Source organism: Haliaeetus leucocephalus, unplaced genomic scaffold (genome assembly GCF_000737465.1).
Source record: "Haliaeetus leucocephalus isolate CR32 unplaced genomic scaffold, Haliaeetus_leucocephalus-4.0 Scaffold406, whole genome shotgun sequence".
Taxonomy (NCBI): domain Eukaryota; kingdom Metazoa; phylum Chordata; class Aves; order Accipitriformes; family Accipitridae; genus Haliaeetus; species Haliaeetus leucocephalus.
Window position 1 is genome coordinate 6,037,408 of NW_010972842.1, and position 15,492 is coordinate 6,052,899.

General features: G+C 39.3%; 1 protein-coding gene across 1 annotated transcript in view; it reads right to left on the minus strand.

Moving 5' to 3' along the window:
- Window positions 1-15,451, minus strand: part of ADAMTS20 (ADAM metallopeptidase with thrombospondin type 1 motif, 20) — a 102,405-nt gene extending 86,954 nt beyond the window's left edge. Inside the window, exons 1-3 of the mRNA XM_010574108.1 lie at window positions 15,361-15,451; window positions 14,693-15,039; window positions 2,216-2,378 (exon numbers count right to left, since the gene is read on the minus strand). Coding sequence (XP_010572410.1) covers window positions 2,216-2,378; window positions 14,693-15,039; window positions 15,361-15,451 — 601 coding nt within the window. The remainder of the gene's footprint in view (window positions 1-2,215; window positions 2,379-14,692; window positions 15,040-15,360) is intronic.
- Window positions 15,452-15,492: the final 41 nt, after the last annotated feature.

Sequence of the window (15,492 nt, forward strand, 5' to 3'; positions counted from 1 at the left end):
TAAGGCTTGTACCTGGGTTTCCAATTAATTTAGTTTAGAAGAAATGAGTACAAAGTGAGGAAAAGATTAGTTAAACAATTTTAGAAGTAATTACTGTGGTCCAATTTCAAACTAAAAAAAGGTACTGAATACTATGCCTCTCCATATCCTCTGTCAAGGCTCACTTACTAGAGAAACTCTCATGATCACAAGTATTGCTAGATATACTCTGTTCTTCTGTGATTGGAAGATGTGAATAACCAGGCAGGACTAGCCCTAAAGGAGACAAATCTCTTCTTTAGAAGGACAGAAATATAACAACACAAGGTTTTTCTCCACGAACATTTCTGCAACTTTGCTCCCCCCAAAATGACAGTAATCCCTGGCTCACAATCTTTTGTAGTTGCTCCAATATATGAAAAGGGGGAAAAATGACCATATTCTTAATGCTTGGAGCCCTTTTCCTCACACTAGGTTGCTTATATTAATAGACTTCTCATACGCAACATATTAAAAAAACCAAACCACATAACAAACTGAAAGACCTCTACTTTGGTTCAGTACATATTATTCATCATTAAGAAAAAAAGAATCAGGAATAACAACACTTGCTTGATTTTCAGACAAAGTACTAACTCCTTTTTCTGCAATAACAATCAGTGAATAGAGAGCATCAGCTTCCTAAAACAGAGCTAAAGAAAAGAAATGCCTTTCACTAGAATTTGTTGAAGGCAAGATGATCATAATGGTTGCTTTCCGGCCTTAGTATCTATGGAAAAGCAGAATTCTCAACATGTTGTTTCTGAATATAAACTATGCTTTAAGAATTTTCCAAAATTAAAAACACTAGCCACCCAAGCTACACCATTATTTTTGCAATTTATATTTTCAAACATCTGGACAGATATTCCTTAAGAAAATAAAGCTGAAGTTTAATTATTTTCCCTTTCTTCAAATAGTCATATTTATGCACTCAACTATTCCTGAAATGCAAGTACATTCAAAATGCATAAATGCAGATTTCAATCTCATGAAAGGTATAGAATTTTAATTAGACAGGATATTTCTAAATTGCAAGCTGAACCAAATATAAGCTGTTTTCTCCTATTGTGAATCTCCACCCACTTGTGTTTTCTTTGAAGCCAAATAAACGAAGCCCGTATGCTTCTATCAAAAGCAAAAGGAAAGCATTTATGCTACTAGGCTTAAAAAAAAAAGTTTCCAACACAATGAAAAATATTTTTAAAATGACACTAGTATAACAGTAAACGTTAAGAAGTGCATTGCTCAGGCAGGATCTTCAAAGGCTTCTACATCATTATATCCCAAACCAGATGGTATCTCAGTGTTTAGAATGAGTCTATGGATACCTACAGTTTCAAATAAATCCTTTCTAATCGTGCTCTTTTGTCTAGTTTTTGTACTTTGATTATAGCTGCAGGTGCCTTTCCCACATTATACTATTTTCTGACTACAAAGATACATGCATAACTATGAAAAACTACTGAAAGTTTTCTGCCCCACTAAAACACGTTAGTTTACAGCACAGTGCTTTCTACTCACTTCTTCATGGTACTAATAAAGCTTTTTTGTCCTTCATAGTCACTATCGCTGCATACATGCTTGCTCTTAAGTTACTTTGCTTAATGATTAACCTATATACTGTGAATCTATGGAAGTACAACCATTCACTTGTCACATATGCTAATAGTATGCTTGTAAATTACTCCAGTTCCCTTCTTTTAAATAAAAATAAATTTTAGGAATAAGTAGTATGAATCAATTATTAAAATACTTACAAGGACAAAAAAAAAAATCTACATTAATGGGTAATATTAGAAACTTCCATTATTAAGGAAGACAGGTGTCCTGTATTATCCGTTAGACTTGCAGTAAGTTCATTCTTTTGTGAACATAAACAACAACTCCTGTTGATCTACTCTTTAAATGTTTACATATCGGACAACATCAGTGAAAAAGTAAATGCACAGAGACATTCTTGCAATGTCATGAATTTTTTTTTTTTACATGCACATTTTGTCCTACATTTCAATTAGCCACTGGCAAAAAAAAAAAAAGAAATGGCTGCCAAGCCTACATGAAAGAAATGTGTAGGTTCTAATGGAACAATCTGGAGATAAATATTATTTACGAACATTAAATCTTGCCCTTTTTTTTTTTAAAACAACATCTGACATTTGAAAAAGCCACATTGAAACTTAAAGTATGACTATACCTGAAACTTCACAAGGTTTATGGGATTTCTGATACTTTTTTTTCAGTTCTTCATGCCTGTATATAAGATGTGGTTTGTTATGCTCATCTTCATGTTCACCTCCATCCGCTTTCATGAGAGGTTCTAAAAAATATTCACCATCATGTGCCTTAAAGGTGCCCATCTGAAAGTAAGAGAAGTAGTTGATTTATTTTCTACTAAAAATACTGCTATAAAAATAATTTTCATTGAAATAATAAACTATGTATGATAATATTTTGAAATTAATGGAAGCAAATTTGCACATAAGACAGTAAGCTGCAGTGGAAGCTGGAGATGGAAGCTTGAAGGTAAGGCAAAGAAGTTTGCTTTCAGAGACTTGTCCCACCAGAATAATTGATAACAGACCACCTTGCATATGAACTATGTATCTAGTAATTATTAGATAGAGTTAATGAAACAAAGAAGATCACAAAAGTAAAGAGAATCTAGGTATAACCAAGCAGGACCCACTGGTAACTGTGTAAAGGGGAACAGAGGCCATCAAGAAATTCAGGATTTGAGTGTTGTCCAAATTCTAGACTGATTTGCTGCCTTCTGTCCTTTACATGATTTATATAATATTTTTCTTCTAAAATTGCAATTTGCTCACAGATTAGAAACAGTGTTAGCCTGATATTCTTTTTAAAGACTTTGAAATGAATTCCAGGAATTTAAAGTTGACCATTTCATTAATGCGTTTTTCTCCTCAATCCCCCCCCCCATAGTGGGCACACATGGGTAACTATGTAATGGGAACCAAAGGAACTCGATTACTAACAAAAGCACTGGCACATATACAATGAAAAAGAACAAATATTAAGCTCCTTTCCCCTACCCCCCTCACACCATAATCCATTCAATTACAAAATCCTAAAACAGACTCTCTTCTTTCTCACTGCATTTCTAACAAAATACATAGTTTCCTATGGCTTAAATACCTTATTTCAAGAAACTATGAGAAAGAAAAACCACGTAAGAATTTCATCAAATTATTTTCAGACTTTTTGGCAACTTCCTCACTTCAGCCGATTAAGCACCTAGAGTGAGCAGGTGCACTGCATCCTGTTAGCTGTTTTGCCTTATTAGTGAGGCATGTTGACCAATAAGAGAATAGTGATAAACTACATAATATGGTCTAAGAGATTAAGTGTTCATGTCAGCCTTGAAACTCAGGGTTATAGAGAGAGTGGCAGAGCAAGATACACAAGAAGAGAAGAGAGAATAGGTTTTTTTCAAGCAACCTACAAGTAGTCTTAAAATCTGCTGCAGACTACCTTAGCGTCCAGGGTATTGTGCTGGAATTATAATATCCCCTTGAATTTGCGATCCTTCTAAGCAGTTATGACTTTTCTACATTTAAAAGTCTGTTAGGCTTCAGGCGTATGTCAGACTGTCTGTAATCTTGCCTGACACACAGCATACATATCATCCAAAATTTACAGTTACTGTAAACCCACTGTGGTTGGATCCTCTGCATCGCCTTTGTTGCAGAATGAAAAAAGACACAGCTAAGTAGTATTTTCCTTTCAAGATCGCTTAATCTAACTCACAGAAACACTTCCCCCCCCACTTTAAATTCTTTGCAAGTAGTCTTCATGCTGGATGTTCAGTTCAGCCTTCTCACACCCAGTGTTTCCAGGGCACATGATTTGTAGGGGATGGCAGGTCGAGTGTACTGAGAATGCTATGTGCCTCCCTGGAAAGGGCCTCATGAAAACAGATATGCCACAGCTTGTCAGTTAGTCCTAAGTAGGTGCAACCTTCTGGGCAAAATGACAGGGACAGAGAAGAAGAGCCTGTCGCTCAGGGACAGCAGCAACAACTGATGCTAAGATTCATGTTAATGTTTATTACATAAATTATTAAAGTTCCAATTACCAAAACATGATAAATTTGACCCCATGCTATTTGTGAACACTAACATGCTAATTAATTCTTCTCTCCTGACATACCATAAACCCTATTTCGAGATAGGAGACATTTAAAATGTTATTTTAGATTTAAGCAAAAACATTTTTGCTACTGCTTTACTTCACACATACATTTTACTTCCCTCCTACCCCTTCTAATAGCTAGAGCAGATATTCTGTATTTGCTTCTTCAATGGCTTTTCCAACTAACAGGCTTTCAGGTTTTACAAAGAAACAGTTTCAGCTACAACAAACATACTGATTATGAGAATAATAGCACAGAACTATTAAGGAAAGAGTTTGTGCTACATTTTAAACTAAACTCATCTTCCAGAACATCAGACTTCCACTGGAAGAGATGAACTGCAAGAACAAGGCTATATTTTTCTACCATTTCACACTCAAAAAAAAATTAAAAAAAAAAAATCAGTAAGACATATGTTTTTGAGTGAGTCTGATCACTTCGAAAATTCCACTCAGACTCCTGACCCCATACTCGGACAACCAAGTGCTACCACAGGAAAAATCCTATCTAGGAATTCAAAACTATATTTATGCATGCATTATCCTACCCAGTGGATTGGGAAGAGTCAAAATGAGGCATCATGACTGATCTAAGTCAATCTAGCATTGCTGGTACTCCAAAAGAGCTATTCCTGCCTTGCTCCTCCTCTAGGTGTGCACTCCCACACTTCTTTGTTTAAGCACTAGCAATGGAAGTCATGTACCCTGTACATGTCCAGATACTTGGGCTAACTATTTTAGAAAAATGGAGCCAGGCTTCCTCTCACTTGCTCACTCTCTGGCCCACTGATTCTTGCACTGTATCCCAGGATCAACTGTCTGTTTAGATATGGAAGAAACAGCTGATCAAAAATCTATAGTGCAACAAACTTTCATTCTTTCCTCAATGAATTCTCTCCTCTTCAGCAATGTATAAGTAAACAATTCCTACCACTGACTAGTTAGAAAGACCTCCCACCGGTAGTCTATGATAAATTTTTTGCACATCCCCTATCCAAGTTGAGAAGAACTTATTATATTGTACATGACAAAGAGCAAAGGATAAGAGATGTAAACAGTGCTGCATCTTAAGAAGGGTATGTGATTTGTCATTTAAAACCCAAGCAGACATTGAGCTTGAAGCCACCAATTCCAATCCTTTAAATTGTTTACAAAGAATAAAGATGGAGTTTGATTAGCTACACATTTTCCTAACACATAGGTCTACAGAAATTCAGCCACCAGCTATACCATCTGCTTTATAGTCCTTCATTCATGAAAGTGATACTTAACCTGGTAACAGACTCTACCGATACAAATGGAGTTATTACTGCGTGTTAGGCGTACAAGCAAAAGGGCTGTGAGATCCAAATGAAAATCCAAATGAAAAATACTTTTGGTAAAAACAAATAAAGCAAAGTCACTTAGATGTACAGAGGCAGGTTGCTGAAACAGGAGCCCAAGCATATGCAGGAAATGAAATCAGAAAAGAACTGGATTTACTTACCATCTACAGATGCCTCTCAAATCATATAACAAGAAATCTGCCTGAAACATTCTATTTCTGTTCTCGGATAAAGAGGTAAAAGTACATTTAAAAGATCTCTTCAGTAGAAGTAGAGTACAAAATTGAAAACAGTCTCTTGCACATCATAAATAAGTGGTCCAAAGAGGGAGTGCTACCCAGGACTATGCATATGCATGGATTTGAGGAAATTTATGAGAAAACCCACATGAGGAAGATAATTTATTTCTTGGATTTAAAATACTCTAGATGAGTTAGACACTTTATATTAAATCAAGGTTCAATGGATCAACACAGCTACTCACTATATATGGTATGTCTTAGTGGTTTAAAGTGGCTTAAAACTGTACAGTCTTAATCAATGTATTTGCTCTATTCCAAGAGTAGTAGAAATAAATATTGCAGAAGTTATGGTTAAAGTATGTACCATGCCCATATACAAATTACATCCTTGTGTATAATGGCAACTTTGTAGAACACATGGAAAACATAAGGGATATATAGCAGGTTTCAGAAACATGGAATTAATATGTCCAACAGCAAAATTGGAAAGATTTCAGAAAAATGCTAAAAGAACAACTGAAGTTCTGGAAAACGTGACTCTAAACTGGCAGACTCCCTCTCAGGTAAGCTCCACTCCTGTGCTCAAGCATTTTTCATGCCCTCATGGTATGGCTTCTTAACTCAAAAATCTGCAAGTAGTTTATAGCAAGAGTACTTTCATGGTCCAAGTAAATTACAAAATCCCTTCCTTTTATATTATTCTCTTCCCCACCTCCTCTCCCTCCCCCTTGCATTAATTCAAAGCTCTTCTGAATCATGTGAGAAGCCCTTCACCTTTTTCTTCCTGCTCCACTGTTACAATGTTTTCTAATGAAAGACTTAAGAAGCATAGCTTAATTAGTTCACTGAAGAAAAAAAAAGTATTAGAGGTTATCTGATCATGGTACCCTGCCAACATCTGGAAAAAATATTTCTACTAGAAGATAATTCAGCTAGAAACACAACCAGAGGTAGTGGTTGCAAGCTAATGTATTAATTAAAACTAGAGCTAATATAATAGAAATAAGAAAATAGTAATAAAATAAATAATACACCAGCTAGAAATAATTAGTAAATAGTACACCAGCTAAGCAGCAGGGAAGAAATATCTGGCAATAAGTGTTTCCTGGTGGAACACCTTTTTAGAAGTGATTGAAAGCAACATTATATTTGAAGTTCTTAGAGAGAAATAAAATAAAATGGTAAAAGCTTATTATAGGGAAAAAAAACTTTTGTTGTAAGTTTAACTATGATCAACTACATCTCCTTACAAATTCTGTGATGTTAAGATTTCATGAGCAGATAGGAATCACACCTTGACAGAACTGATGAGGCATCTACCTATGCTCGGAAGTGTCCCAGTCCGGAAAGGCACCTAATCACTGGTTAAATAAAATTATGTAATTCCATATTGGAATTTGAATTCCATGTAGACTCCTAAAGGCATCTTACCCATTTGTATGTTTAGATCACACCTGATGTAACCATACTGATAACCGTAGCACTGGATCCAGAGTCCTCAATGCCAAGTTACTTTCACTCAGGAACACACAAACACACACACACACAGAAAAAGATATGTCCCTTTTGCATAACGCATAGGGGAAAAGACATTCTTGCAGGAAGTGTAAAACCTGGCCCTAGGTACCCTGAACATCACTTCATAAGGCTATTCTAGGCAAGAAAGTCTGGCTGAAACTTGGTAAAAATGGTATTCCAGGAGTTTCTAAATACAATTTGTAGCCGCAACAGACTGGCTACATAGCACAGAACTTGAGAGAATGTTAGAATAAGAGACAGCTGGAAAGAACAGGGTTCATGACAATTAACAAAATTCACTGGAGTGGAAGGAAGAGACAGCGGTGATTTATTTATTTTTACCTTTATATACAATTCACAGTGAACAAGCTAGACAAGTCAATTAAAAATTATGCACAACAGCTTTTTTCATAGATATATATACATGGAGATTTCATTATGGTAAAGCAGCTATTCTGCAATACTTGTTGAAACTGCTAAAACAAAATGTATATGTACATAAAAAGGTTTTTTTGTCTGGTTGGGTTTTTCTGGGAGGGAGGGGGTGGTTGGCTTTGATTTTTGGTTTCTCGGGGGTTTGTTTTCAACACATAAATAAACTGTCATCAAGCTAAGCATTCCCATAGAACACAGACCTGTGGGTTCCATTTGCTTAATCTTGGAGGAAACTCCATCATATAATCTTGTCTGTCTCAGAAAACATCAAGCAAATTTACATTTGCAACTTATCTCTGTTTAAAGAGAACTTCCTAGCTTTGATGTTTTTAAGTACACGCAGAACCACCTTTTTCTCTCACTGGGAGATGAATAGCTCCATAAAGTCCTTTCAACCTCATATGCACCATCAGGTGGTTATCACTCAAGTACACGTAAGGTATGACTAGATTTTCACCCATTTTAGTCAACCACACAGTAAGCTACCTTGAGTGCTTTTGTCAATATGTGTATACCCAGAGGATATGACCTGTTCTCACAGTGTCTGACTTTGCTACCATAACCCTGCCATTTTCTACATAAGGGTACGTCTGAAACTGAATAACAACTGAGACTATTGCAGATACGTTATCTCATGTGGGAAGCTTATCTATTCCCCAAGAGTACAAAGTTTCCCAAGATCCATGACGGCTAACTGTTGACTGCCACCTGGGGCTGGAAGCATTAACTTAAGACCAGAAAAAAAAAAGCACCAATTTGCACACTACTTCAGTAACTTAGCTCACCTAGTGACAGCAAAGAGCCATTATGTTCTGTCCTCTCTCCTCCCGTGACACTCCTATCACTCATGTTCACGCACAGTACCTTCTGTGTACTTCCTGGAAGTTTAATGAACATGCTCATATATAAATAAAAGTAAATCCAACCTCCTGTGGCTGCCCACAGCTTTCCAGCAAATCCACCTGTGTCATATAAATGCAAAATGATAAAACAGAGATTGTGGATCGTCTATAAAGGCAGCAGTTAAGAACAGGCTGCAGCCAGCAGAACAATTTATCTGGCAAACAGAATGTGCTGAAGCAGCCACCCGGGAAGAAGGCTACCAGACACAGGATGTGGGCAAAAGGCAGGCCAGCGATGGCTGAGCACCCTTGACATAAAACATTACGTAGGCATGTCCCAGGCTGTTTAAAGGGCAACTCATGCAGAATCGCTGCTGAAAAGGTAGACACATACTCGGATCCTACTGCTTCCCACAGACATTTTCTGTGACAGACCTTCAGCTGCACAATTCACAACCCCAGGTATTTTCTGTTTACAATTGCAATTACCACCTGTATTTGCTGATCTGTACTGGTCCAGGTGTAAAAGCATAGCATCTGTGGAAATATTTTCAGGAAAAGCAGAGATGTAAAGAGCTTGGATGAAATGTACTGGGGATGTTTCAGGTTTTTGTTAACAGCTGCAGGGGTGACCTACACTGTCTTACTATTTTATAACAAATTCTGTGATGAATAGTGATTTTACCAAGGCAGACAAGCAGAAATTGACTCTGGGATACAGGATCATATTCAAGTAAATTCAAGTGTGATGGTCCACTCTCATATGTATGTGAAGACATCTAGTGTCTACACATAGGAAAACAAAGCTAAAAAGAGACAAGATAGCAATAGTAAAAGATACATGAGAACACATTAAGGAAAAGCTAAGAGGAAAACAAACCAAAGTAAATGAGATAAAAACTGTAAAGGAAATTAAGTCAAGAGCAAAAGAATAAATAATCAGAGAAGCAAGCAGCAAAACGAAAGATTAAATTAAAAATTCAAGTGAAGCAATCAAGTACAAAAGTATTTATCTAGACCTTTTCAAAGTAGAGAAGGTAGAGTTCAGTCTATTTCCTGATCCTTTTTTGTTCTCTTTAGCTATAAAAGCAACAGACAAAAAGAAAGAACATTATCTTTTACTTGCGAAGTCAATCCTTGTACTTGAAACCATTTTGTGCTGGTGAGAGACAGAACAAGTGCACAGGGTGATAATGGAAGCACTAAATTTTTGACTGTTGTATTGCAGAGATTCAGAGCTGGAGTCTCACATTGTATGCCTATATGACAAGTGAACCCAGAACTATTAAGTGGAAGTCATCACATCAACCAGTCACCAGCAATAAGACTTAGTTTGTCCAAAAAAGAATTGTTTGACTTTTCAATATGATTTTTTTTCCCCAGCTTATGATGGAATCTCTACACTAAGATAAAAATCTATAAAAACTATTATGTGGCTTATGGATGCTCACAGGTTTATAAATGCGACCTGAATGCGGAAAACTAATCTGCTTTTCAGATTTAGAAAGTAACTTTTCTGAAGTGACAGCCCATAAGTTAAAGCATTAAGTTATGTCAAGGTAAGCATATCTTCCAGTTACAAGTGTTAAAGCTTTCTTTGGAAAACCAATGTAGCTTAACTCATTGAAGTTATTAGTACTAAGCAAAAAACATAACTGAGGCACAAATATCTAGAGTCTGTTACCTGCATTATATCTGCACAAGAAACTAGATGATGGCTATGCTAGCACTAGCTTCTAGCAAGTTTTGGTTTGGCTTGGTTTTTTGTGTGTTTTTTAACCAAACAATTAAAAATTACATTTCATTGAGATAAATTCCAGGACTGCCTACTTCTCCTTAAAAGGAACCACTGCACTCATCCACAGTAGCAGACAGAATTGTTTTCAAAATCTCTCAGAAAGGTGATCCGCTGACCCGTATTAATAAAAAAAATAAACACAACCTCTTGTACTGAGGAAATTCTGAAGATCCACACTTAGGTTCATATTCCTGCCATCCTCCAGACAAAAGTAAGCTTAATGTGCAGGAGTGTTACCAAGGAGCTTCCTTGAGCTCCCGCGAAAGGAATTTGTCACACAGACTTGTTACACTCCAGAAGCTACATTAGAACAAAGCAGTCCTGCTTTCCTGGACTGCGGAAAGCTGATAGCTAGCAAATCCATGCAAGAAAAGATTCACATGTACTTTCCTACTCCTAACTTCTGCCAGTCAGAGAACATGTGAAGTTGCTTTATACACAAGAGACTGTACACCCAAAAAGATGTATGTTTCTCCTTTCTTACTGCTCCCTCTCTCACAGTACAGTCACATTAAACACCTTTGGCACTTAGGCATTCTCCCAGCTCACAAGAACTGATTTTAACTATCCTCAGCATCGGTCAACACATTCCTGACCTCTAAGAAATAACACCAAGCTTCTCAAAGGACTAAAAAACCTGGTTTTATAGCATTCATTCAGGATTAAATTAAAAAAAAGCTCCTTTCTTCAGACAGGGGCCTGCTACGAATTGAAGGCTCATTCAAGTTATAAATGGTGATAGCTCCCTCATTTCAAGATACTTTATTCACTGGTATTTGCTCCTGTTTGTGAATAAACTTGTAAGCCATATGTTCTCAAAAGTTAAATGATTTCTTAATATTTTTTTTGGTACCTCTTTGATTTTGCTGTCTGGATAACATTTGAGAGGTCTCTTTAGTCTACATGCATCCAGGGACGTCCTCAGCAGATCTTGCTTCCCATGTTTGTAGGAAGCTGTAATTGACTAAAGCAGTAAAAGAGATATAGAACCTAGGAAAATAAAATTAAATAAAGCATGAAATTTCAAAAATTACTCTAAAGATGCCTGTACATGATCAGATGTTCAACTAGGCACCCAGGCCATCACTTCAAATGACCTTCTGCCTTTGACGGCATCCCAAACTTCCCTAATTACACACTCCCTCCTTGCAATTACTACAGACTCCCTGCCGACCTTCTAACCTCCCTTCGCCATTTGCATCCCTGAACCCAGGGCATGGTCTGAAATGTAACACAACAAAACTGCATACAGGGTGTCAGGAGCCATTAAGCAATGCTCCATGGGTACTCTGGGCTGTACATGCTCTTGGCACACTTGGAAAAAGGCTTAACTGAGGGTGAGGGGGAGAACACACTCAACTTGAGAATGCAAAAAAAAGAAAAGAAGGAACTTGGGAAGCAGGAGTGAAGCTGTGAATGAAGGCAGGGCAGAGCTCGGGAATAGATGCCTACAGGATAAAGTGAATGCAAGTACCTGGTTTAACTTCAGATCACTCAGGCACATCTTCAGAGCAATTTTTAAAATTCCATTTTTAAATTTCCTGTACCTTTTTATCTAAGTCCAAGTCCTTTTTGCCTCCCTAGTTTTTACAGCATTGGTCTACAGCAACTGCCTTATATATGCAAAGCTGGAAGATAAAGTTATACCTAATAGTTCAAAGCAATCTCTTCTATTTTGATTTCCATACACCCAGCTCAAGTTCAGCTTTCGGGAAAATGGATCCTGCGAAGAGAAGGGATTTTACTTAACATAAATATAACACAGGGCTACCGAGTCACTAGTCTGGTTTCTACTGTCTCACTCACTATAAGTAGTATCTTACCTCAGCAGCAATCCCACTTAAATCTTTGCATGTATTCATGAAACGTGGTACCGTTCAATAAAAGAGCAATAACTGACTAGCTTATTTTTGCAGGTACATCTGTTGCATGCACAAAGCTATGTAATTTTAAAAACCTTGAGAAAAAATATCTTTTTACTAACTTTTGAGGGTACCCCACCTGGGAGTCAGGAATGCATTCAGGGACAACAAGATCTCACAGGAAAACTCCACCTGGCCTCTATCTCCCTCCTTTCACATCCGTTCTTCTCTCGACTCCAAAAAAGTTGTCTCCCCTGGCAGTGACATGGAGAGTGTAACATTTACTTTGAATTCATGAGGACGAGGAAGAACATTAGGCTAAAAGTTCTGAGTCAGGGTGAAGGATACTCTGTGCAGATACAGGCAACCAGCTGGCTATGACCGCCTCTTCGTCCCCACACAATCCCTCCCTGGGGAACTATAGGCATGTCCCACAAAAGCTGCACCAGCACCCATGCAGGGCTCTGCTTCCTCATCTGAAAACCTTACCAGCTTCATTAGTCAGTGGAAAGCAGCCACAGTGCTGGGTATGCTATCTCCGCAAGGCTGTGTCTGCCTAGGCAAAAGGTGAAATGAGCAGTGAGAGAAGGTCCCGAGAGCACCAGGATGGCAAGGGCTTTGCTGGTAGCTCAGACTAGGCACTCTGTCAGCCGGGCAATGACTGAGGACATGAAATCCAGCCAGAAACTGCAGTGAAAGTTCACAAGGCTCATCTAGAAGAGGCAAAGGCACTCAGGGATTTCTGAGTGGAAGCATACGTAATGCAGACTGTAATGTACCAGTGAAGCAGAGAGAGAGACAAGAGAAGTGAGACATTCAAATTACTACAGAGAAGAGGGTCTTGTGCTGAAGAGTTTGAGAACTGCTAAGTAACAGGTAGTTGAGACAACTTTTAAGTGCAGTAGGTACACGTTTTTCAGAAAAAATATTTTCAGCACATGTGGTCCCTTCAAGTAATGAAAAGTGACGGTTTGCAGGGACAGAATTAAAACAGGCAACGAAAGTTATGAAAAGTGAAGGTTTTAAAACGTCTCATATTTATTCCCTATAAAGTATGACACTATTCTCAATGCCATGGTATATGAGCATCTACTAGAACATGAAACATGGAAAAAAAAACCCAATGTATTTGTGATTCCTCCTCTCTCCTACTCCCTCTGTGAGTTAGAGCAACATATCGGGGCATTTGGTGCGGGTTTGAGTTGGGTTTTGGGTAATGCAGACAAGAACCAATGACAGCTGTTTGTATAGCAAGATATATAGGCAAAACTTTGATGAATACAGAGTTACTGTTTTCAAATGCTTGCTTCTCCAGTAATTTCCAAGGACTAGCCCAAGCCTACAGAGCTCAACCCAAAAACAAGGTGGCATATATACAAATGGCCAAGAATAAGCATGAGACAACAGAGGTGTCTCTCTCAAGCACCAGTTATTTCTGATCCTCTTTTCCATCGTGTATCACCTTCTTTTAATACTCATTACACCCTCCTGCACGCATCCAGCCAACTCCATTCTATTTTCTATAGGCTACTAGTAAGAGACTAGAATATGAAGTTGGATTTTTTTTCAATTTCCAAAAATAAAAGTCTTGCACCTTTACTTTCCTGAGCGGCTGCCAAAAACACGGAACACCCTCAACTTAAATTCACAGTAGTATTTACAACATCGCATTTTTATAGTGTGCGTGTCACATACTTGTCCTCAGCATTTCAATAAACAGTGCTGTGGTAAAGCGCTAGGTATTGGTCATCTTGTTTCTAGGCACAAAACTATGAAATTTAGCAGCACAGTACACCAGTTTTGATAGACAGTTGCGCAATACTATTGGTTCATTATCCCTTTGGAAGACATAAGGAATGCTATCAAGGGATAAGTAAAGAATGTGTATCTATGGAGTTTCGATTTCTTTGCTCATTTCATTTCCCAAGAAGCATTTTATAGACACGCTCCCGCTGAAGTTAGTAGGAAGTTTCCCATTCACTTCTAACAGAAACATGATTAGAGAGCACTACTGCACACCTATTAGAACATGACACACCTCTACAGCACTGCTGAAAGCAGCAGAAAAGAAATATCAATGCTAGTTCTTCTCTCATCATTTCAAGCACCATTATTCCTCACTCATAACCACACAGTACCTATAAAGTGACAAACACATAACCGATGCCAACTAACAGCATCATTTTATCAAAACAATAGCTTACTGTGTTTCTGAGGCATGTTTTTTCCGCCGTTATAATGCTCTTGGTGTCAGGAGTTACATCAACCAAATCTATTAGAAGGCCAGCCATAGATCCTTTGAAAGCAGCATTTGTATATCCCACCAAAAGAGTATCATCATGACTGCAAACTGCGGATGCCAAGACATTTCATGACCAACTACTTGGAACGATGCCCGAGAATTTCCAGCTCAGCTCTGCAGCAAAGGCATCCCACTACATTTCTTTCAAGGAGAAGAAGAATATGAATGGAGACAGGAGGCAGTAACCAACATGCTTACCAAACCACCACAGATGCTGAAGACAGCCATGTGCGTCTCCCGCGCGTTGACATGCCCACGGTAGAAACAGTGGCGCAAATCGGGGGAGGGCTGCTCCTGCGGGGCCCCTATGTGCACCTCAGCATACCGAGCAGCAACGAAGCCCGCATCAGCGCTCAGGTTGAGCTGGAAGACCTGCCCGTACGCAGTGAGCTGGTAATGCATTCGGAAAGCAGCGGGCTCCAGTGGTGCCTCCAAGCTCCTCTTCCTCCTGCTGAAGTGACGCGTGTGAGGGAACGCTTCTCCGAATTCATTCACCCGGACGGGCGTGACGATTTCGTACGAGGAGAGCCGCTTCACTAAGGTCTCTGCAACAGAAAGCCAAAAGAGACTCAGCCTGACCCAACAGCACGGCGGCAACCTTCACCCAAACGGCTCCCGGCACGGCACTCGTAGCACTAGCCAGCGGTCCAGTGACAGCAGCGGGACTGGGAAGCGGGGGGGAACGGGACGGGACACCCTGCCTCCAGACCCCGATCCGGCCGCCCCGCTGCTCCCCCACACACCCCACACCGCCCCGCCGTGAGGAAACGCTCCCTCCTCCTCCTCCTCCCCGCCCGTGGCCGCAGGGCCGGGACCCCCCCACCACCCCCGGGGGCGGTCGCCGCCCTTTGTTACCGCTTGTTTACCTTGTCCCGGGTGGAAGCGGACTCCCCGCGACTGGGTGAGGAGCAGGGAGAGGGGGCACAGCAGACCCGCCAGCCACCTCGCCACCCGCATGGCTCGCTCCGCGGCGGGCGTGCCCGCAGCGCCCCCCGGGG